Source organism: Schistocerca serialis, chromosome 9 (genome assembly GCF_023864345.2).
Source record: "Schistocerca serialis cubense isolate TAMUIC-IGC-003099 chromosome 9, iqSchSeri2.2, whole genome shotgun sequence".
NCBI lineage: Eukaryota > Metazoa > Arthropoda > Insecta > Orthoptera > Acrididae > Schistocerca > Schistocerca serialis.
This window is the reverse complement of record NC_064646.1, coordinates 324,689,621-324,715,485: the sequence shown is the minus strand read 5'-3', so window position 1 is coordinate 324,715,485 and position 25,865 is coordinate 324,689,621. Positions and strand designations below refer to the sequence as shown.

At 38.7% G+C, this 25,865-nt stretch overlaps 1 protein-coding gene across 1 annotated transcript in view; it reads left to right on the top strand.

Moving 5' to 3' along the window:
- The first annotated feature begins 11,437 nt into the window (after positions 1–11,437).
- Positions 11,438–25,865, top strand: part of LOC126418772 (AP-1 complex subunit beta-1) — a 54,712-nt gene continuing 40,284 nt past the window's right edge. Inside the window, exons 1-6 of the mRNA XM_050085699.1 lie at positions 11,438–11,571; positions 11,959–12,075; positions 12,149–12,319; positions 19,079–19,324; positions 19,441–19,634; positions 23,610–23,784. Of these exons, the coding sequence (XP_049941656.1) occupies positions 11,968–12,075; positions 12,149–12,319; positions 19,079–19,324; positions 19,441–19,634; positions 23,610–23,784 (894 nt within the window). The 5' untranslated portion in view covers positions 11,438–11,571; positions 11,959–11,967. The remainder of the gene's footprint in view (positions 11,572–11,958; positions 12,076–12,148; positions 12,320–19,078; positions 19,325–19,440; positions 19,635–23,609; positions 23,785–25,865) is intronic.

Below are 25,865 nucleotides of genomic sequence, written 5' to 3'. Positions count from 1 at the left end.
GTTGCCTTCACTTATACACTGAAAAAACTAAATTGCAAATATCTAGCGAAACATTAGAGAAAATTCGCCTTACGACTCTTAAGGGGAACACCTTTTATATTAAAGTGAGTGCTACACCTGCTTTCTTGTTTGCCTAGGACACACTGCAAAGTGTATGTATAGTACCAGCACTGAGTGAGCTAGGTGGAGCTTTTACTCCGGAAACACTCTGCTCCCTTTGCTGAGTATCCTTTCCTTCTCCGCATATTGTTCCACTAGGGAGGAAGCAAAATTTCACAGGTAGTAGTAGCTGAACATCATATCTTCTTATACAGGGTGTTACAAAAAGGTACGGCCAAACTTTCAGGAAACATTCCTCACACACAAATAAAGAAAAGATGTTATGTGGACATGTGTCCGGAAACGCTTAATTTCCATGTTAGAGCTCATTTTAGTTTCGTCAGTATGTACTGTACTTCCTCGATTCACCGCCAGTTGGCCCAATTGCAGGAAGGTAATGTTGACTTCGGTGCTTATGTTGACATGCGACTCATTGCTCTACAGTACTAGCATCAACCACATCAGTACGTAGCATCAACAGGTTAGTGTTCATCACGAACGTGGTTTTGCAGTCAGTGCAATGTTTACAAATGCGGAGATGGCAGATGCCCATTTGGATTAGCACAGAGCAATAGCCGTGGCGCGGTACGTTTGTATCGAGACAGATTTCCAGAACGAAGGTGTCCCGACAGGAAGACGTTCGAAGCAATTGATCGGCGTCTTAGGGAGCACGGAACATTCCAGCCTATGACTCGCGACTGGGGAAGACCTAGAACGACGAGGTCACTTGCAATGGACGAGGCAATTCTTCGTGCAGTTGACGATAACCCTGTCAGCGTCAGAGAAGTTGCTGCTGTACAAGGTAACGTTGACCACGTCACTGTATGGAGAGTGCTACGGGAGAACCAGTTGTTTCCGTACCATGTACAGCGTGTGCAGGCACTATCAGCAGCTGATTGGCCTCCACGGGTACACTTCTGCGAATGGTTCATCCAACAATGTGTCAATCCTCATTTCAGTGCAAATGTTCTCTTTACAGATGAGGATTCATTCCAACGTGATCAAATTGTAAATTTTCACAATCAACATGTGTGGGCTGACGAGAATTCGCACGCAATAGTGCAATCACGTCATCAACACAGATTTTCTGTGAACGTTTGGGCAGGCATTGTTGGTGATGTCTTGATTGGGCCCCACGTTCTTCCACCTACGCTCAATGGAACACGTTATCATGATTTCATACAGGATACTCTACCTGTGCTGCTAGAACATGGGCCTTTACAAGTACGACACAACATGTGGTTCATGCACGATGGAGCTGCTGCACATTTCAGTTGAGGTGTTCGTACGCTTCTCAACAACAGATTCGGTGACCGATGGATTGGTAGAGGCGGACCAATTCCATGGCCTCCACGCTCTCCTGACCTCAACCCTCATGACTTTCATTTATGGGGGCATTTGAAAGCTCTTGTCTACGCAACCCCGATACCAAATGTAGAGACTCTTCGTGCTCGTATTGTGGATGGCTGTGATACAATACACCATTCTCCAGGGCTGCATCAGCGCATCAGGGATTCCATGCGACGGAGGGTGGATGCATGTATCCTCGCTAACGGAGGACATTTTGAACATTTCCTGTAACAAAGTGTTTGAAGTCATGCTGGTACATTCTATTGCTGTGTGTTTCCATTTAATGATTAATGTGATTTGAAGAGAAGTAATAAAATGAGCTCTAACATGGAAAGTAAGCGTTTCCCAGACACATGTCCACATAATATATTTTCTTTCTTTGTGTGTGAGGAATGTTTCCTGAAAGTTTGGCCGTACCTTTTTGTAACACCCTGTATACAAGCAGGCATATGTATATGTAGTGTCCAATAAACAATTTAGGCAGTTTCATATATATATATATATATATATATATATATATATACTCCTGGAAATTGAAATAGGAACACCGTGAATTCATTGTCCCAGGAAGGGGAAACTTTATTGACACATTCCTGGGGTCAGATACATCACATGATCACACTGACAGAACCACAGGCACATAGACACAGGCAACAGAGCATGCACAATGTCGGCACTAGTACAGTGTATATCCACCTTTCGCAGCAATGCAGGCTGCTATTCTCCCATGGAGACGATCGTAGAGATGCTGGATGTAGTCCTGTGGAACGGCTTGCCATGCCATTTCCACCTGGCGCCTCAGTCGGACCAGCGTTCGTGCTGGACGTGCAGACCGCGTGAGACGACGCTTCATCCAGTCCCAAACATGCTCAATGGGGGACAGATCCGGAGATCTTGCTGGGCAGGGTAGTTGACTTACACCTTCTAGAGCACGTTGGGTGGCACGGGATACATGCGGACGTGCATTGTCCTGTTGGAACAGCACGTTCCCTTGCCGGTCTAGGAATGGTAGAACGATGGGTTCGATGACGGTTTGGATGTACCGTGCACTATTCAGTGTCCCCTCGACAATCACCAGTGGTGTACGGCCAGTGTAGGAGATCGTTCCCCACACCATGATGCCGGGTGTTGGCCCTGTGTGCCTCGGTCGTATGCAGTCCTGATTGTGGCGCTCACCTGCACGGCGCCAAACACGCATACGACCATCATTGGCACCAAGGCAGAAGCGACTCTCATCGCTGAAGACGACACGTCTCCATTCGTCCCTCCATTCACGCCTGTCGCGACACCACTGGAGGCGGGCTGCACGATGTTGGGGCGTGAGCGGAAGACGGCCTAACGGTGTGCGGGACCGTAGCCCAGCTTCATGGAGACGGTTGCGAATGGTCCTCGCCGATACCCCAGGAGCAACAGTGTCCCTAATTTGCTGGGAAGTGGCGGTGCGGTCCCCTACGGCACTGCGTAGGATCCTACGGTCTTGGCGTGCATCCGTGCGTCGCTGCGGTCCGGTCCCAGGTCGACGGGCACGTGCACCTTCCGCCGACCACTGGCGACAACATCGATGTACTGTGGAGACCTCACGCCCCACGTGTTGAGCAATTCGGCGGTACGTCCACCCGGCCTCCCGCATGCCCACTATACGCCCTCGCTCAAAGTCCGTCAACTGCACATACGGTTCACGTCCACGCTGTCGCGGCATGCTACCAGTGTTAAAGACTGCGATGGAGCTCCGTATGCCACGGCAAACTGGCTGACACTGACGGCGGCGGTGCACAAATGCTGCGCAGCTAGCGCCATTCGACGACCAACACCGCGGTTCCTGGTGTGTCCGCTGTGCCGTGCGTGTGATCATTGCTTGTACAGCCCTCTCGCAGTGTCCGGAGCAAGTATGGTGGGTCTGACACACCGGTGTCAATGTGTTCTTTTTTCCATTTCCAGGAGTGTATATATATATATAACATATTTTCTTTCTTTGTGTGTGAGGAATGTTTCCTGAAAGTTTGGCCGTACCTTTTTGTAACACCCTGTATATATATATATATATATATATAGTTGTAGCATATATATGTATATATACTACAACTTTTTAAATATTTTTGCTTTCATCTCTTAGCATTAAGTTTTATCTTTACACTAAACAAAACCAGTATCACTGTACCTGACACTGTAAATTTTTATATCTAAATAAAATATTAGTATTGCACAAAGTAAACACCCTGTTCTATTATTGAAGTTTCAAGAATGTTTAGCAACAAAAAAGTATTGTCGTTTTAATATATTAAGAATATTGGATATTTCTGACAAAGACAGAATCTATTGCAGGTCACATTTTAAAATTTTAACACTACAAGGCATTACTTGATGACCAATTATGAAAAGTGTTTTAAATTATTTAGACAGCAAAACATTTCAATATCATTACACGTAGTTATAAGCAGTTTACCACATTCTATTAGGTTTTATGAACTTAAACATGATTGTGTAAGAATGCACATGATTATAGAAGTCAAAGTATGTGTGTTTTAGTTAGGCAGTTGCTGACAGTACTATTGTATGAGTTTCCTGAGCCATAGAACATAAGAAAAATAAAAAAGTATAAGTTTAGAATTGTGTGGAGTATATAAGGTCATTTAGTAATATGTAAGCAGGAAGTTCGGGCCACAATGTGTTCTCCCATGCAGAACGGAATATACTTTATGGGGTCACCAGTATATACCTTCTTTGTTTTACACCACACGATCTAACTGCTCTCTCCTCTGGCAATGCTGTTGAAATCTCCAAATGTGGGCAAAGCCTCTTCTTCTTAATCTTTCTGTCAAAAACGATATGTATTTAGAAAATTGGAGCTATTGCTTCTTCATAAGATACTTACTTTGCTAGCTTCATGTTACACAAAATGAGTACTACAGTGGATGAGGAATCACAGTTTTCTGACACCAATATGACACTCAAGTCTCACTGTTCAATCTGCACTCTGAAGCAGACACTAGAGACAGAAGTGGCAGACTGGTGCAGTTGGCTAGTGTGTCAGGTGAGACGTCGCCACTTGCTAGTACCTTGTGTCACCCCACCACCAACATTAATTACTGTAAAATGCTAAAGACATACTCATTATTTGTGCAGTAACACAATCATTTATTTATGGTAGGCAAGCCTACTGTAACACCACTGTAGGCGCAGAGCCGGAGAGAAGGAGGGGACCAGCAGGGATAGGAGGGGAGGGTAATGGGGAAGGGTAATGGAATGACAGTACCACCTCAAAGAATGTTTTAGAAAAGGCATACTCAGAGCGTGTTTCGTCTGCCAGCCAAGATTAGAGCTCTCCTTGGCTTGGTTAGAGATAAACTAGGACTGAGCAAGTCTGGTAGTTACAGAATCCCTTGCCATTGTGGGGGAAAATGTATAGTGGTCATATGATTTTCACCATTCACAACAGATGTGTTGACCCCCATCACACTACACGATTACTGCAACCTGAGAAATAAGTGGTGGGGGAGCACTGTCTAATTGAAGGACATAGAATGATGTGAGGTGAGTAGATCCCAGACTTTCATGCCCTATCAAATCGTAAAACGAGTGTGCATTCATGCAGTATCATGCCATTAAACATACGCAATAGGGCAATGAAACAATAAAAATAAGGATATCAAAATTCAGTTCAATATTTATTTCTATTTTCTTCTAAAACAGAACACAACTACCGATTTCTCCAAATTTTCTTCACTCATGTTCATGCGTTTGTCAGAATATTGTCATACTTAGAAAATGACCTTTCTACATCACAACATATAGTGAGTTACTGAAGCAGTTTTTCCATGTTTAAAATAAAATATTGCACAGACACACTGCTATTTCCGACCAGTTATCAAAAACTGGAGAACTCACAGAAATATGACAAAGGAAATATGCTCAACAACAACTAACTATACCACTCAGCTCACTGCCACCTCCACAATGATTAAAGAGAGATATATGGAGTGGCACCTAGTGGTATGTCAGTATACAGAATGCAAATGACAGTATACAGAACGCAAATGACAGTGGATTATCAGGAGAAGAAAAAGTATGAAACTTGTCTTACAATGGCTTGGAGAGACCCTGAAAACTAGTTTAATGATTATTATTTCTCCCTAGTAAATATTTCTGGAATCTATCGAAACAATTGCATCAAGTAGACTTATGCCAAGTTAGTCTCTCCCAAATGCCTTATATTTTACTCAGTGAAGGTGCCAATCCCAATATTTCACCAGCTTCCAGAGCTCTGTGAGGATGAGTGCTAAGTCTTTGATATTAATTTATGTTACAGTGATTATTAGGAGATGTCATCAGTTCCTTAACGTTTCAACTAGAATGCATTAAATAACCTCGCCAGATATCTCAACCTGTCAAAAGAAGCTTCTGAATTACTGGCATCCAAACTGTGTGACAAAAATTTGCTGGAACAAGGAACTAAAATTACCTTTTACCATGCAAGAGAAAACGAACTGCTACATGGGACTACTAGAAAAAATAGGTTTTCCTGAACATTTTCCAGATGATTGGCGCCCACTTATTGACAGCTTAAAGTCAAGTGCGAAATGCGTCCTATACAATGGGAACAAGTATGGTTCAATAACAATTACTCACTCCACGAAAATGAAGAAGAACGTAACAACACCATAACTTTTGTCTTGAAGAAGATAAAGTATCATGTAATCAATAGGTATTTATATCAACTCAAAGATTATAAACTTTCTCCCTGGACAGCAAAGCCACTTCTTGTACATATGGGATAGCAGAGACAAAACACCCCACAGGATTATAAACAAGTGGCCTAAAAGAGAAAACATCAGCATTGGCGTTGGCAGAAAGAAGGACATTAAGACCCCTTAGTTGAACGAGAGAAAATCATCTTTCTTCCACTGCATAAGAAGCTGGGTTTTATGAAGCAGTTTGTGAAGATGCTTGGTAAAAAAAGGATCACGTCCTTCATGTGTAGGGAAAAAGTGCTTCAGCTGAGTGCATAAAAAATTAAAGTAAGAATATTTGATGGTCCACAATAAAACAATGTATTAAGGATCCTACCCTCATAACTTCACTGAATGAGACTGAGCAAAAAACCTGGACTTCATTTGCTGCCTTTCCCGGAAATTTACTGGGCAAATAGCAAGCTGAACCGTTGAAACGATAAACAAGATGCTTAATAGTTTCAGATCTCTTGGCTGTATCATAAGCATTAAGGTACAGTATTTACACAGCCACTCTGGTCATTTTCCTGAAAATTTAAGACACAATAGTGAGGAACAAGGTGAAAGGTTTCACCAGGATATTAAAACTGTGGAATACTACTATCAAGGAAAATGGGATACGCACAATATGACAGATTACTGCTGGAGTTTATAAAGGGAATGTTCCAAAATACATTTGAGATTGTCACAAAAATGCTTCCAAAGTGTTCAATAACTAGTTGGTTTCATTGATGACTTTTTCATTTATTTTTGTACATAATAATAATTGTGTAACATAATAACAAAAATTCTATGTAATTTTTCATTTGATCTGTGGATTTAACTTACAGTAGTGTAATGTATATTGCACTAAAATTTTATATCTTAGAAATTCGAGCTACTAGGCCTAAACAAAGGCTAGAATAAAATTTAAGGCAAAGAATTCATTTGAAATCAGCTCCAAACACCCCAGTATCAAAACAGCTATTTGCCTATGTTATTATCATTAACTTACTGATTAAATAAATAAACAAATACATTCACCTTCATTTAGGAACATAACACTTTTTTTGAAGATATAAAGTGTAAAGTTGTATCCTGCACAATATCTTCAGATGACCATTTAGCACACAGTCTTTTCATAGCCACTTACATATGGTTGACAGTCACAAAAAGAATCCTAAACGATTTTATCAAAATATTTTGTTTTAAGTAACTCAGCACTACACCAAAAGAGATGATCCAGTAAATGTATGTTCTTTGGCCTAAAATCTCTTATTTCTTTTTCTTTCATTCCTAATAGTTGGTAAAAATGAGCATTGTCACATTTACAACACTGTTTCTTTTTGTAGTTGTTATTTCCTCTATTAGTAGCTTCTTCATTGGTTAATCATATATTTACCTGTAAGTTCTCTTCTATGAGGATTGCCCACAAAGTAATTCATCACATTTTTTCTTCAACAATTCTTTATATAACATAATGAGAATTACACACACAAAACAATGGCATTTTATCTATTTATCCACATAATCTCCATCCTGTTCTATGGCCCAGCTCCAGTGTGAAACTACGGTGTGCATGCCTTGTTGGTATCAATCCTTGTCCTGGGGGGTGGAGCCAGTGTTTCACTGTGTGAAGCATCTCCTCATCATTCTCAAAATGTCTTCCATGAATGGCATACTTTAATGGCCCAAACAAGTGGAAGTCAGAGGGGGCTGCAAGATGTATGGTGTGACAGCTGTGGATGGTCTCCACCTTCTGATGACCTCACTCTCCATGCCGAGTGACTAACTGTACTGACTGTACTTCTGTCAACAGTAGATGCTCCATGGACTTTGCACAAGCGTTTGTGAATATTCCCCACAGTTTCTTCCTCTGCAGTGGGAAATTCAATGACAGCTACACTATCTGTCAGAAGAGACAGAAACTTGGCACACTCATTTAGGAGACTTCAAATAATACATACATAACGTTTTGCATTCGTAGCATTGTATTCGGTTGAGGAAAAAAAATGCGGTGCATTGCTTTCTGGGCAGCCCTCGTATTTCTTTAGGATGACTTCGTTTTTGTGGCCAATTTTTTGTCGATGTGAGTCTCACTGTTATCCCCTAAATCAGTCCTGGAGAATAGGAACACAGAGCTGGGACAGCATTAAGCTTCACCTCGCATTTTGGAGAAAGATACAAAACGGCAAATTCCAAATCTCTTTCATAATCCAAGTCAGCAAAATATGTTCAGCTCACAATCAGTAGTCACTGCAAACAAATCAACACACTTACAAGCATTTATATATTTTTGTTTCGTCTCATTGCTATTAGAAAATATGTGAAACTTGATTCCTAACTTTTTTCGTTGTCTGCAGTGGTTAGTACAAGACGCCATTGCAGTGGAAATCATTATTTTTCACTAATGATTATTCTCAGAATCCCTCGAAAAACTGATAATTGTGGTTAATCCTCAATCGCCTTAAGAACTCACATTCAGGTTAATAACCTAGTATTCATTTACCATTACGGTGACAGCACAATAGCTTATGGCAGCATAGGGCTACGGTGTCAGAGGCAGCTGTGAAGTCAGTGTCAAGGCCGATTCACAGTGGCTGTCACATCAAATTACATCATGGCACTACCACATCAGGGTGTATACCCACTGTCTGTCAAGTCAGGTCACGTCAGTTTGCTTAGTGTAGTACTGAACAGTGAAAGAAAGGCTATGAGTTATCATCCATGTTACAAAAAGTCAGTAAAACACCGAAATTGAGGAACTAACAACGATAAAGTTTATTAATGGCCAAAGCAAACTTCCTAGTGTATGTTCTTGATCAGTTTCGTGTGGTAAAGTACTAAGAAGCTAAACAACATTTCAAAACATCGACCTTCCATTGCTAGCAAACACTATTTATTATAGATTCCTTACATAACTAGTAATATTATAAAAAACTATATTTTTCTTCTTTGTTAGAGCCCCCTTCTTCACTTAAAATATTAACTTACTGCAAATTTCTTCATCAGTTTGTGATATTATTGATATACGGAATGCGCATCATCTCTGTTCTGTTTCTGTAAAACCTATATAATATTTCGCTTTCAGGTACCTTACCTCTCTTGTGGAAGAATAGTTAATGGAAAAAAATTCCAGTTAATCGTGAAACATTTACAAGTTGCCACTAAAACAAAACACAACAACAAGAGTAAACTCGTTGTTTCATTTCATATCAGTAAGTAACAGTCACGGTAAACCCTAACCTAAAAGGTTCGCATTTATAGTGAAACATAATAATAAAATAAAGATTAAGAAGAAACTAAAGCACGAAGTCCGGTACTATTATATGAGCGAGAGAGGCGAAAATACAGTAGGTTAACTTCCGATTTTAGCAGACGATCACAACGTCAAAACTTTCTTCCCGAGACACCTGAGGTGAAGTAATGGACCACTGGTGGCCTGTGTGAATGCTGCCATTTGAAATGTGCTGCTGAATGATTTGATATGACGTGAGGTGACATGACGACCACTGTGAATTGGCCTTCGCTGCTTGCTACTACACACATACCCTGCGACCCATACTGTGTATTCTAGTAACGACGCAATTTTTCTTCCTGTATTTCCATCCATATTGATATTCGGACAGTAAAAAAAACTCTCCTAGCTTTTGGGACTATTACTTCCTTTCAGGGAGAAAAGTGGGATATGTTAGAAAGGAGAAGCATTTCATTCAGACTCCAGGATGAGAGGAGACCCACCTATTGTAAGGACAAAGAGAAAACGAAAAAGATATGGAAGGTGTCAGTCTATGAGACACATAATGCATAGCTTCCCCACTAAAATCTATTGCCATTTCTGAGCAATAATGAAAACAAAGTTTGATATTGTAGGGGCCCAGCATCTGCAACAAGTGAACATGAAATGGTTTTTCATGAAGACATTAGTGCAGAATGCTCCCTTTTCTCTATTGGAGGTTCTGCATTACAAACCTACACTATGCTGCGAATTATGAATCAATTCTTGACGTTATCCTCTATCGACTGGTAAGTTTTTTCATGCTTAGTCTCTTGCAGTTGTTGTCCACTTGCGTTCTGTAGCGTCTGGATGAGTGGCCCCACATTCAGCGAATTTATTGTCACACTAATATTTGCTTCATAGCATTTTGTTACATTCAAATCTGCACCAAGTACTTCATGAGATAGCTTAGATACAAGCACAAGTCTGTATGCCCTTATATGTTGCCAAATTTCTACTGCCACTGTGCTGACTTTGTGATGAGGAAGTATTTTTTTAAAAAAATAAGCACTGAATGTAAAATATAAACCTAGTTCTATAATTTGCAACTGAACCATGTGGATTTTCAAGAATTTCAGGTCTCCCAGCTCAGCAGAACAGTGATGGGCGTTGGTTTTTGGAACTCAAGTTGTTGTGTCTTCAAAGTTTGTTTGTTCAAGACATAATACAAAAGAAAGCCTGTTATTGTGTTGTGTTGTAGAACTAGCTCCAACTTGCCATTAGGAGAGACCTGTTGATACAGTTGTTCTTTTCTTAACACCAGAAGTCTCAATATTATATTGCTGCTCTCACTCTTCAGTGACTTGATAGCTTAAGTTTATCTATACTAACAAAGTGTGCCTGCTACTTTTCTTGACTTGAACGTCAGCTTTTGCTACTCTTACATGCTACTATTGTCACAAATAATGTAATACAGTTGCACTTACATAGTTAATGGGGTGTAGGGAAATGTCACTGCCTTTTGAAGAAGCTACATCCTTGGTGCCATCGACGGTTATCACCATAAAGAGTAACAAAACACTTCGAAATGCTGTTTCCGAAATCTGCATCACTCTGGAGAGAAAGATTTATTTTATGTATACAATATATTCCAGCTAATTTTCTTGGCAGTCTTATCCTTAAGATTTTTTCTAGCTTGTATTAGAAGCTTTCATTGACGTATCATACATTACTTTTCGTCCCTTGCACTTTCGCTAACACGCCAGTTGCACTGTAACACAGAAATGAAACTAACGTATCTGTCGTGTACCTAGGGTGATAACGTCATACATAGAACTGAAAGATTATCACTAATATGATCTGATTTGTCGAGATCGTGGTAGGAGAAAGCTTTTAAAATATGCAAGAGCAATGCGGGTGTGTACCTTGACACCAATATTCCCTAGCTGTCGGCTAGCTGGTGTTTGCGAACTTTCAGTGTTTCGTGATTGACGGCGATAAACAAATTCCGTTGGATGACAGACATAGGAATATTGCAACTGGAAATAAAAAATCACAATAAACTTCTAAGAGTGGTGTAATTTTTGCTCAAAATGTACTTCGATAACACCTGTTCGATACGAAATTGTTTTGGCTGTCAAAAGGTGTATCTTTGACTGCCAGTGTGTGGGGTGGGAACTTGTCAAGTGAGGGAACTAGGTAAGTTATTCTTCATTTGCTTTTTGATAGATTGTTGTATTGTATGTTGGTTGTTGCGTTGGTTTCTTGTCTGCTGAATTTGTCGTTCTGAAGTTTCCGGAGTTTTGGTCCTATTTCGAAAGATGCTTCCGCACGTTGGGCCTAATGTAGGTTATGGTTGCAGGGCTACTCCAACAGCAAATACTTATAATGTTGTTTAGTATTGTAAAGAACAGAATATAGCGCAAGACAATTCAAGGCGCTGTAATTTTTGTTTACAACATTGTGAAACGATGCAATCAATCGTAACAGGCGTACCCATCAAATCATAGTTTTCGTTAGCTTATTCCGGCTGTTGTTCGGAAGTATTTCAAATATAGTGTAATATTATTTTTCATTTTCTTTCAGCATCCAGCCATGACTGACTCAAAGTATTTTACCACAACAAAAAAGGGTGAAATATTTGAACTGAAATCTGAACTTAACAATGATAAGAAAGAGAAGAAGCGGGAAGCTGTTAAAAAAGTACGTATCCGCCCTCCAATCAGTTTTTGAACACAGTTCTTTCAACACTCTTGACACTGATTTCTCTGTGCAGGTTATTGCTTCAATGACAGTAGGAAAAGATGTTTCTGCTTTATTTCCTGATGTCGTTAATTGTATGCAGACCGACAATCTCGAACTGAAGAAACTGGTGTATTTATATTTGATGAACTACGCGAAGAGTCAGCCTGACATGGCAATAATGGCAGTAAACACTTTCGTAAAGGTGAGTTTCATATGTTCCCCATGGCTTTACTTACACAGACGACAATAATAAGACGTGACAGTATTTAGAATTACGTTAGTTGTGGTCATACATAATATACTACTGTAGAAGCAACGGTGGATTGCCGTAGCAGTCGGAGAATTGTTTTAGTGGACTAATTATTATTGGTTAGATTTGCGTTATGAGATTAACAGTAAATACAACTGACATAAATATTCATATGAAATAAGTGTAATAGAATAGTATCAACTTGTGCTTTCTGGGCATAGTTCCTCAGTTTCCGACAAGGCCGGATATTAAAGGGTCAGTTTTAAAGGGTGGGGGTGGGGGGTTGTGTGTGTGTGTGTGTGTGTGTGTGTGTGTGTGTGTGTGTGAGAGAGAGAGAGAGAGAGAGAGAGAGAGAGAGAGAGAGAGAGAGAATCATTACGGAAACGTAAGATTCCAACCGTCTGCTTCGACCAATGACAGAGGTGACAGATTTTTAGCTTCCAGTGTATACAATATGGCGACCCTAACTTCACCACCCTCGGCCACCGCGCCGTTTGTCAACTTATTTTGCGCATATAATGCGTATACGCGCGAACAGAAATAGACATGCGAGTATTTCACTCGAGCAATAAAATGAAACTAATGGGACAACCGCGGGAAGTAAATGGTTCAGGGAGGGCAGATATAAATACACAATACAAAACAAATATTATCCGCAAGTCAAACATAAAGTTAATAACATACGATGTAACACTACAAGCATGAATAGTGCAAGAATCATAAATTTCACTTGATCTATGTAGACCTAATGAAACCCTAGATACCTGATAAACCAATACGCACAACTCCAAAACATGGTATTGCAAAGTTCCCTTCACCTCAAACGAAGCTGACCGTACCAAAATACAAAATCCCCCAGATTTACTAGGACAATCAAAATAAAAAAAACTATACACGAATACAAACCGGCCACAAATACTTCATTAAAACGAAACAAAGCAAAATAATTACCAACCATAGTCACTGCCGAATGGAACTGGGTTGGCTAACTACCGGACACACACACACACACACACACACACACACACACACACACACACACACACACACACAGAGAGAGAGAGAGAGAGAGAGAGAGAGAGAGAGAGAGAGAGCAGTCACACATTTAAAAGAAAAACAGTTCTCAGAAAACAAAGGAACTCAAAAATGTAAAGGTGACCACCAACAAAAAAAGTAATTTATAAGTAAAACAGTCTTGCTGATGGCAACCTAGATCTCTCAAGAGGACTGAGGCACTGCTCATATACATGTCCATCACCCAAGAAGCTGGGGATTTTGTGAATATCATACTCATTGTACAAAACACCTCACATAGTTGGCAATTGAGCCGAATCCCTTCGAAAACCTCATCTTCATTTCATCAACCAATGCAACTCTGAGTGAATAACTATCAGATTTTTCCCATCATATCCATCTCTAACAGAGAACAAGAAAACATTACATTTTGGTCCAAGAAAAACAGTAGACACTAATTGTACCTAACACAAATATGAACACACAAACCTCCAAAACGATAAATCACATTAACTCATTGGTGACACAGCACACCCATCCAACTACTACTTCAAAAATGATTACACAGTCAAATGACTGAATACCACACATCATCTTCAAATATGAACTCCCACTACAAGAGCACACCAACAAATATAGCATGCCATCTACAGACACGACCACTCAGCAACACTGTGCAACAATGATGTCACACAACACAATACGCTTAATGTAATACCTTGGGTCAGAACAGACAGTTGGAATCTGACTTTTCCATTGACCCAAGAAAACTATTGCAATATGATCAAAGTTGTTTATTCTTATGGCACCCTCCTTGTAAGGTAAAGTACAAATATAAACTGTCTGTAGTAGTTTGAAATTTTTGTCCATCTAGAGAGGTACTCATAAGAAAGGTACAGGAATTGTATTCAGGAGAATGCATATTAAAATTGCCATCAAGTCTTTGAGATTTAGGCTTACCATGGTTTTGTTTCCATCAGTTGTTTAAGGCATATGCCAGAATGTTTACTTAGGGAAGAATACAGCTGATTTCGTTTCCTATCTTGCCCCACTCATTGTATGTGTTTCATCTCTGCGATACTGTTTTAAATCCTTATCTTTGCTGTCCTTTTTTCCAAGCTTTGTGTCTGCTGTTCTCATTTTGTATAACTTGGAGCACAATGTATCACCTAAGCTCCATTTGTTCTTCATACCCAGCAACAGCTACTACTTTGTGGGGCTAGTAATATAGGAAATTTCATTTCTGTTTCTATATTTCAATATTTGAAGCAGTATTTCAGTATGAGTGACCTTAGGGGAATAAAAGATGTACTCACATATGTAATTGCTGTGAAAAAAGATTTACTGTTTTGTGTTAACCCTATATTTTATCTTCTACTCTTTAGTGTTTGTGTTTGTGTGTGTGTGTGTGTGTGTGTGTGTGTGTGTGTGTGTGTGTGGGAGGGGGGGGGGCATTGAGTTTCTGTCTGTGTGTAGCCAGTGTAAGTGCGAGTTGGTCAATACCAATTTAATTGAGGTCACTTTGGGTATCTACTAGCCAACAATTTTGAATTGTCAGGTTTCTTGGTCATGCGAGTCATACAGTTGTGCTATATGACCAACAAATTTCCTACATCTTCTCTGTGCAATTCAGGTCAACTGCAAGAAGCAAATACAATTGGAACTTTTGTGCATCCAGATTTTGAACAGAAGTCTATAACTAAGGCAGTATATTCAAAATTTTTGAGTGTGTTCATTGATGAGAGACTGAATTGGAAGAAATATGTTAATGATCTGTTGAAGTGTTGTTCACCTACTTTTGCTGCTGTGGTTATTGCAAATTTTAGTGATAAACACACCAGTAAATTAATTTACTAAGCCTATTTTGATTCACTGCTCTCGTATGGCATATTTTGGGATAATTTCTCATTAAGGAAGAAAGTATTAATTGCACAGAAGTGTGGAATTGGAATAATAGTTGCGTCCACCCAAGATCATATTGCAGACATTTATTTAAGGAAGTGTATTTGCTTAAGAGATTCGTCATTAACCCTTGAGCCTATGTATGAAGTGCACCACGTACAAATAACATTGTCTTGTACAGTTTCATTGTTTTACAGTTGGGAGTGCATGCCTGTTCCTTCATTATTGCATCAGCTAACACAGTGCTAAGTTGTGCTGCCATGCACCCAAGAGAGCAGCAGCAATATAAAATAAACAGTGTGCTAGGTGGTCAAAAAATTTAAATTTCTGCTAGTGGCATAAGCCCCAATGAGACTGTTCTCGAAGAGATAATTAGCAATCAAATAAGAGGTTTTCTGGGATCCAATGCAACTGCATTGTTTAATGCTATGTGGGGTTGTTAGTGTATGGCAACACTTGTGCTCAACAATACAATGACATAATGCATTTTATTATTGTTTAATTGAACTGTGATTTAGCTTTTATAATGTAAGTTTATTTTATTCTTAGTTAATTAGGATTAAACTGTTACTTTCCTCATGCATGTTTACCTTTGTAACATAAAGACAACTATTGTTTACATGTGTACAAAGACCGGCTGCGGTGGCCGTGCGGTTCTAGGCGCTCCAGTCCGGAGCCGCGCTGCTGCTATGGTCGCAGGTTCGAATCCTGCCTCGGGCATGGGTGTGTGTGATGTCCTTAGGTTAGTTAGGTTTGAGTAGTTCTAAGTTCTAGGGGACTAATGACCACAGCAGTTGAGTCCCATAGTGCTCAGAGCCATTTTGTGTACAAAGTATGCCGCGTGCCGACTTGTGCTATAACCAATGGCACACACGCTCTAGGGGTAATAACCCATCCCAGTTCAATAGCGCAACAGCAATATGCATAGCTAAACCACTAGGAGAAAAGCTGATTGTCACTATTCTGGGTTAAATCTAACTTTGGACCTGAAAGGCGTGAATTATACTGCCACAGAAGTCTTCGCTCACTTACCAAATAGCATCAAAAGTCTGACAGATACCGAACAGTATTTAAAAACAAATTTAAAGAATTTCTGAATGACAACTACTCCTACACAATTAATGAATTTTTACATATAATTTAATAATTTCACAATTATTTTAAAAAATTTCATGTAAAGAAACCTATTGTTAACCTGACACATTCCACATCATTACGAAGTGTCCTATTCATGATCTGTGGAACAAGTATAAACCTGATATAATCTAAATACCATCCTGAATGTTGGGTCCAAATATTTTTCTCATTATGTTGTTTTCTTGATGTCTTTGATGTTCATAGTTCATGATGTCTCAGTTGCATGGAGTGTTTCTGTAGGATTGACTGAATGGCGGTGACAAATTTTGGCTTTGATGGACAGCCATATCTTGTTGTAAATATTCAAAGTAGTTGTGTAGGCCTTCGCAACTTTTCTGCACACAATTTGGTAGCCAGCTTTTTGTTGCTAGTGTTTCCAGTAACTTCGTGTAGACACTTCTAATGATTAAACGTGATTTTCACGTGTCTGTTAATATGCTGAAATAAAAAAATAGTTTGCCAGCATTCTCAAATAATTATTATGGAATGTGGGTGGATTGAAGATCAGTGTTTGTTGGAAGATTGTGTATATTCAGTGTATAATACTTACCTGTGTGTGTGTGTGTGTGTGTGTGTGTGTGTGTGTGTGTGTGTGTGTGAGAGAGAGAGAGAGAGAGAGAGAGAGAGAGAGAGAGAGAGAATATGTTATGGGTTTCAAACAGTCATTGATAATTGATGATAAACATTGTAAGGGAGAAGGTTTACTTTGAGACTGCTGTCAGTACGTCCAACTGTGTGGAGCTGTCATCAAGAAGTTACCGAATGGACACCACACATTACCCTTATTACATACTTCTGTATAGTACTGTCTTCCTTAGTGATGCGCTACACCAGAATATGCTGCTATAAGGCATTCGTGAATGAAAATAGGAAAATCAAGCAACTCTTCAACTTGATCTTCTCAGACATTGAAAGTATCCACAACACACAAGATTTAGAGCTAAGACATTTAAGAACTGTAACATGTGGTCTCCAGTTCAGGTTTCTGCCAGTATAAACACTTATAAGTTTTAGAATTTTGATTCGTTTCTTGATTCAACCTCGCATATTGTTTCTAGTGATGTGGTCAGACATTGTGCAGCACTGAATTGCATGTATAGCATTTTACCTGAATTCAGTCACAGCGTATTTCCAAGAAAATATTGTTTATATTAATATACTGTGAAGTTGCTCCATTGAGTTTTATTGTAATACTGTGGTTGAATTGTCAGCAAAGAGAACTAGTTCTGCTGCTTTTTAACAAACAATGGAAAACAATGAAAAATCCAGGATGGAATGTAAAAATATTATGAAACTCCTTGTTGTGCCTATAAACGACTCGGCATCTCTTCTATATCGTGAGTGGCAACTTTTCTTTCCATATTATTTCTGCTTTTTAGATATATCAAGGAAGATGATTTATACACAACAAGAGCAAAAAAGACCCAATATTGATCCCTGCAGTACACCTGTAGTGATTTCCCATTCTGAGAATGCTGCTTCGTTGTGAACACTCTCCAAATTTCTTGATGCAACACTCGGTATACTTTTAGTTAGATAGGATGAAAGCCAGTTACAGTTATCATCTGATATCATAATATTTGCGCTTCTGTAGGAAAATACTGTGAACTGCACAATCAAATGTTTTTGACAAGTCACAGAAGAAGCTAATGCTTTTACACAAATGCCTGTTTGGAGACACATAGATGTATGTGGAAATTGCAATGCTACAATCTGTGTAATGGTAGTGGGATAAGTATTGAGTGAAAAACCAACTGACAAAATGTCACATAAATCCACGTATGTAATACCCCAAGTAGATGGTCAGGCCACTAAAACAGTAATGTCACCTAATGATGAGACCAGTCCATCATACCAACATGAGAACTGGAACTTGTGCAGGTCCAAGTGAAGAAAGGGTTTCATTTAGAGTTAAAGCTCCCTCGATCTTGTTGCTGTTGTACGTAAGTACTTAAACTTATCTGCAGCCAGGACTATGCATAATAACATGTTGTTTCTAATGTGACGAGCTTGTATATCCAGTATGACATTGGATTATGTTAATCTCTGTGACATTTTGCATGTTCAAGCCTTTTGTGTAATTATAGTTACAGCAAGACTAGCTGTTACTAATCTGCACATACTTTCTCCATTTATTGCTATGTTATATCCAGAGGCAGCTTGAGTTGCATTTTGTGAGTTGTATATAGAGGAATTTATGTATGCAATTGCACTCATGACAGAAGTCAACCAACTGTGAGCTGAGTGACAGGCTTTGTGCAGATAGTATGTAGCTGTGTTCAAGTCTTTGAAACCATTACATAATGTAACCTCCCTAGTATTTAAGCTTGAGTTTTTGGCATAATAATCACAAGTTAAATTACACTTTCTGCATACAGATGGAAATGGGATAAGACTACAGAGAACATTTACAAAGTCAGAATAACATAAGTGGCCCTTTTTGAAGCTACAGAACCAAACTATATTAAACATATACATGTAATATTCCTCCTTCAAGCTTCCCTAATGATAATCCTTTTTCATAACGTGTTTATTTCTCACATGTTTGGTCTGTAGTGATTTTAATGTCACTTTCAGAGATTACACTATATAAATAGTGTATGTAATCGAATGTATCAGGACTGAATAGCAACAATGAAACTTTCAACTTTTTTGTAGGATTGTGAAGATCCAAATCCTTTAATCCGTGCCCTGGCTGTTCGAACAATGGGCTGCATTAGAGTTGACAAAATAACTGAATATCTTTGTGAGCCTTTGCGTAAGTGCCTCAAAGATGAAGATCCATATGTTAGAAAAACTGCTGCTGTTTGTGTTGCCAAACTGTATGATATCAATGCCCAGTTGGTTGAAGACCAGGGATTTCTTGATCAGCTGAAAGATCTTCTTTCTGACTCCAATCCTATGGTAAGGATATTCTATTGGCAGCTTTACTATCTGTAGCTAGAAGAATAGAAATTTTTAATACGGAAAATTTTCATTAAAGGACTGTGGACGTAATATGTGTTTACTTAATGGTCTAGGTGGTTGCTAATGCTGTGGCTGCTCTCTCTGAAATAAATGAAGCAAGTGCAAGTGGCTCTCCACTCATTGAAATGAATGCACAGACCATAAACAAACTATTAACAGCTCTTAATGAATGTACAGAGTGGGGCCAAGTCTTCATTCTAGATTCTCTTGCAAATTACAGTCCAAAGGATGATAGGGAAGCCCAAAGGTTAGTAGAAGCTACATACTGATTATATACGGAGTTTAAGCGTAAAGTAACAGTTGAATTTTATATAATTTTAGTTAAATGTGTGATTCTTGTGCTGTTTGAGTGGCAGTAGAGAAGTATTCATTTAACAATAATCATACAATCAAAGAAGTGTTTATTTTACATAAATTATAGAGTATTAAGACTCATCTTGCTCAGCGAGGGGAACTAATATGAAGTTGTCGGGATTCTAGCTGGGTGATTTCACTGAAGTGGAGAACTTTTCAGTGAGTGTCACTCCCATTGTTGATTAAAAGTTTTTATTAAGAGAAGTTCAAAATATAGGATAAAATAGTACAGTAAAACCTGGTTCTGTGTTATCTCATTTAACATTATCCCACTTTTTACGTCCATTTTATTGGTCCCAATGAAAGGCCTATTCTCTCAACACAATGCTTTCTCATCATTACCAATTCTGTGTTATAACATTTCTTGTATTTTAAGTTGTTGTTGGTATTACCATGACCTTTAAAACTGATTTTCAACAGATTGTTGCAAAACATGCATCGTATTCCTCCTGAAAATCGGGATTGGAACAAAGCTGTTTCTCATCCAGGAAACCTCTGAACTGAGTGACCTTATTGTCAGTAACAAGCTCTAGACTTTGGGCCTGTTGTTCTCTATTTATGAAGACTGCCAACTGTGATGTTTTAACCAATATGTTGTTAAGATTTATTTACCATAATTTTTAACGATTATCAATAGTAAATCTCACAATATCTTCTTAATGTGGTTTCACAAAAGACTTTCCCTTCTGTGTTTTATTTACACCATTGGACATTATTGGGGTGAAAAGGAAAACTCCCATGCTCGTATGTGTGTCAGCACTCGTTCCCTGCCATTGTGATTATCACAAAGGTGATGGTTGGTTGCTAATACACACAAACACGTGTTTCTTTTGTCGTCATGTCCAATGGTCTAAATAAAACACAGAAACAAGTCTTCCATGAAACCACATTAAAAAGATATTGTGTTCTAATGTGAGACTTTCTTTTAATCAGTCTTCAGACTGGTTTGATGCAGCCTGCCACGAATTCCTCTCCTGTCCCAACCCCTTCATCTCAGAGTTGCACTAGCAATTTTTGCCCCCCACAGCTCCTCCTAGTACCATGAGTTATACCCGATGTCTTAACTGATGTCTTATCCTGTCCCATCTCCTTTGTCAGTGTTTCCCACATTTGTTTCCTCTCTGATTCTGTGCAGAACCTCCCCATTCCTTACCTAATTTTCAACATTCATCTGTAGCACCACATCCCCTGTCCATGTTTCACTATCATACAATGCTGTGCTCCAAACGTACGTTCTCAGAAATTTTGTCCTCAAATTAAGGCCTATGTTTGATACCAGTAGACATCTATTGACCAGGAATTCCCATTTTGCCAGTGCTAGTCTGCTTTTGGTGTTGTCCTTGCTCCAGCCATCATTAGTTATTTTGCTGCCAAGGTAGTAAAATTCCTTACCTTCATTTAAATCGTGATCATCAATCCTGATGTTAAATTCCTCGTCATTCTCCTTTCTGCTACTTCTCATTACTTTTGTCTTTCTTTGATTTACTCTCAATCTGTCTTCTGTACTCATTAGACTGTTCGTTCCATTCAGCAGATCATGTAATTTTTCACTTTCACTCAGAACAGCAACGTCATCAGTGAATCGTATAATTGATATCCTTTCACCTTGTATTTTAATTCCACTCCTGAACCTTTCTTTTATTTCCATCATTGCTTCTTCATTGTACAGACTGAACAGTAGGAGCAAAAGACTATATCCCTGTCTTGCACCCTTTTTAATCTGAGCACTTCATTGTTAGTCTTCCACTCTTATTGTTTCCTCGTTGTTCTTGTACAGTTTGTATACTACTGTTTCCATACAGCTTTCCCCTATATTTCTGAGAATTTTGAACATCTTGTAACATTTTTCATTGTAAAGTGTGTTTCCAGGTCTACAAATCCTATGAACGTGTCTTGGTTTATTCCACTGCAGCATCAGAATTGCCTCTCTGGTGCCTTGACCTTTTCTAATACCAAACTGATCATTTTCTAACACATCCTAAATTTTCATTCTAAAACTGTGGTAAAAAAAATTGAATCAAAGTATTTGTTGAAACACACAAGTTAGCAATTTTCTGTAAACAGAGAACATATGAAGTCCACAGCGTGATATGTTTCCTGTGCTTTTCTGTACCTTATACTTTACTGCATTTTATACTTTTTCAGCTCAGGCTTCTGAAAAGTGCAAAAAGGTGGTTTTACTGTCATTTTATCAGCATAACATCAGCTGAAACTTGTAATACATTCACATTTTCATGGAAATTAGATAAGACCCAGGCTAACAGATTTTAAAATTTCTTTTGGCCTCAAGTGAAAGTAAAGCAGATAATTTATACAAGTATACCCTGTTTGTTGGAGTATCTTTCTAGTGGGGTGGGTTGGCCATGGGAGAGAGTTAAAGGGTATTGTATGGTACAATACAGCTGAAAAATGTAATGTGGTATCGGCATCTTTCTTTAGAGCTAAATTTTTGCACGATGTCATCTTGACTTCATTGAATCCGATTGTTAGCACTGATACTCTGGATTTTATTGTAGTGACAGATGGAAGAGCAGTGATTAAGGAACAGTTATTTAATTTTGGAAAAGTTCGGTTCAGGTTGCCATACAAACATTTTGATTAGTTTCTCTAAATAACTTAGGGTGATTATTGGGCTAGTGCCTTCAAGAAGGCCATAGAATATTTGTGCCCATCTTTATCCAGTCAGTTCTTTTTGTACCACCACTTGTGTTGTACCAACCACCACCACCCTCCTGCATCATTCTCTTGTTGCACCCTTTATTTTTAATTATGATTAGATATGACACAAATGAATCGGTATGCCTCTTTTATATTGATTTGTTGGAATTATCTGTTAAGTTCTTTCTTTTAATAGTTTTTTGTACCTACCTCACTGTTACCACATTTAGAAGTGTTGCATTTGGACCTATAAAGCCACTGTGCTCATAAATTCATAGTTGTTTACGTGTCATATATAATGTCTCAACTATTCCTTGCAGAAGGCCACACTCATTCCATCCCAGGTTCTCGTCAAAATAGCTTCTGCTGTAAGTTTGATCATGTAAATTCAAAGTGAGTAAACACATGTAACTACAGGGTGGCATGTAGATAACTTGGGGTGAAGCCTTTAGCTACTGTTAAGTGTCAAGAAATTTCTTGCTTGTATGGCAACAAATACCACCTGTTGATTGACAACATATACTGATTCTCTTGTTTAGGCATTGTTGTAAGGGGGGGGGGGGGGGGGGGGGCGTGTGCGCACACGCGCATATCCACTACTAATCTCTCTAAGAGGAACAAATTCTGTACTAGATTGAAAATTGACCAGTAAACACAGAAGAGTTGTTAATTTTTACGGTAGTGAGCATCTTGGCTTTGATGTGGGAAGTAGAACAAATGATGGTATCCTGTTTAATCTTTTCTTCTTCTTCTTCTTCTTCTTCTTCTTCTTCTTCTTAAAAAAGCTGTAATTTATTGGCGGCAGTTGAATTATAAGCTTATAAAATCAAAATATTTACTTGCATGTGACACACACACACACACACACACACACACACACACACACACACACACTCACACACACACACACACACACACACACAGAGAGAGAGAGAGAGAGAGAGAGAGAGAGAGAGAGAGAGAGAGAGTGTGTGTCTGTGCGTGTATGATTCTTTGCAGATATTTTTTGATTTTTTGAAATCGCATAATACACAGAATTTTAAAGAAGAATATTCTTGTAAAGATAAGTGTGGAACATGGCATTATTTTTATTACTTTCTGTTGTATTATTATTAACACTTTGTCACTAATGATATTGTTATGGGTGGGTTATTTTTGTTGCATCGGTGAATACAATTCTAAATTTTAAAAGTTACATTTAATACTGCAGCATCTGTGAGCGGATCACTCCTCGTTTGGCCCATGCAAATGCTGCAGTTGTCTTGTCTGCAGTGAAGGTTTTAATGAAATTTATGGAGATGCTTCCATCAGATTCTGATTTTGTGTCAACACTCACAAAGAAGCTAGCTCCTCCACTGGTGACACTGCTTTCTTCGGAACCAGAGGTATGTCCTAAGTAAATCATTATTTGTATTGCGAAAGTCTAAAGTTCTTGTTATACTTAGTTTTATAGTTATTCCTCCAAATTTCGGTGAACAGTAGACGTCTCGTGAAATATTCATGCTTACCATGAGGTATGTAAGAAGACTGTCGACAAAGTTCACAGTAAAACTTCTAGAAGTAGTGAGAATGTGAAAAGGTAAGAGCTTTGCAAAATTCGAGGAAAAGGGTTTGGAAATCATCCCAGCTTGTGATACATGGGTGCACATTTCTCAGGGTAGAGATATCCAGCTTCTAGTTTGATATATGAGAGAGTACTCAAGTCCCCAGAAGAACATCGCCCGGAGCATAGCTTGCATTGTATGAATTTCTCTCGCCAAGGGTGGATCACACAGTTGTCTTGTGAGTCCAACAGTACCCCAGGCTTCCTGTGGAAAGGTTTCTTCTGACTTTATTAATTTTTTCCTTCCTTCACTGCTGCTGTTTTGCTCTCTCCTCTTTTTTTTTTTTTTTTTTTTTTTTTTTTTTTTTTTTTTTTTTTTTTTTTATATAGCAAATGCAAGTGAATGATATGTGGTTGTGAATATTTGCTTTCTATTTGGGGAAAAATTCTGTGCAACCCATTGTAATGTTGCAAACAGTTTACAGAGATTACTCAATGAGAAGTGCAAAGTGATTTTCATGTTTTAAAAACTGCAACATGTCAATTGAAGACAAATTTGGTTCTTCATGTCCAGAAACTGTCCGTGCAAACGAAAATGGTGAGAAAAATTGTGAATTTTGAGTGGCCATAAACTACCAGCAGCTACATAGCTCCCTGAAATGGTCAGGCAAAAGGAGTGTAGACCCTCTCCTACAGTGGGCAAAGATGAGAAATATTGTGCTGGGACAGTCTGATTCAGGGAACAGGTGGCACGAACATCCATTAAACACGTGATGGAGCTGACTTGATTGCAATTTCAGTGATGTCACTGAATTTTAAGCAAACATTTGGACACAATGGTGTTTCTTCCCAGATTTGTGTATCTGATTTTAACTGATCAGCAAAAAATTCCAAGTATCAACTGGAAATAATGCTGTGCTGACTGTTATTTTTCAAAAGCTTTACAGGTGAAGAGTTGTGGTGCTAGGCTGATGACCACAAAGCACAGTAATAATAAGGAAATAAATGAGGGAGGATCTATTTGGCTGTCACTATAACTAAATAAAAAAAAACCACATTTTTCTGTCTTCAGACTTACTAGTTGGACAAACGTATTAAGAATAATGGACATTACTTTGAAAATAAGATTGTTTTGAGGAGAGTACTGAAATTCCTAGCTTTGAAAAAAAAAAATGTGCTGGTTTACCTCCCAGTAAATGTTTTGATGATGACACGTTCACAGCAGGAGCCAAAAATCATTAATTGTATATTCTCAGTAGAACTTCCTGTGGCAATAAATATTTCATACCTCTCTGTTGTCTTCTCTTGATGTTTGCCCCAGTTATAGAAGGGATGAGGATTGAGAAAGAGGATAACACCTTTGTTCACTTTGCATTTGTCAACAAACAAAAGTTATAAAATTTCTAGAGATAATAATTTGAAAGGGAAAATGTCATGTTGCAAACTGTAATGTCAAAAAATTGAAAATCCGGAATGGAACAGTGACAGTATTATAAAAGGGATAGATTGCTGCTTACCATATTAACAAGACATTTGGTCATAGAAAGACTGCTATACATTTGAGATTTCAGCTTCTTGATTCAGGGTCAATTGCCACTTTTCGCACCATACAGATATCTTATCTAAATCATTTTGCAAGTTTTTTGATCATCTGATGACTTTACAAGACGGTAAATGACAGCATCATCTGCAAACAGTCTAAGATGGCTACTCAGATTGTCTCCTATGTCGTTAATATAGATCAGGAACAATAGAGGGCCTATAACACTTCCTTGGGGAACATCGGATATTACTTCTGTTTTGCTCAATGACTTTCTGTCAGTCCAATTGTCAGGTATAACCTCTACCCATACTATTTCACATGAACTATCTACTTCAATTTTGCTACAAGGCAAACTACCTCTGACAGCAATAAATACTCCA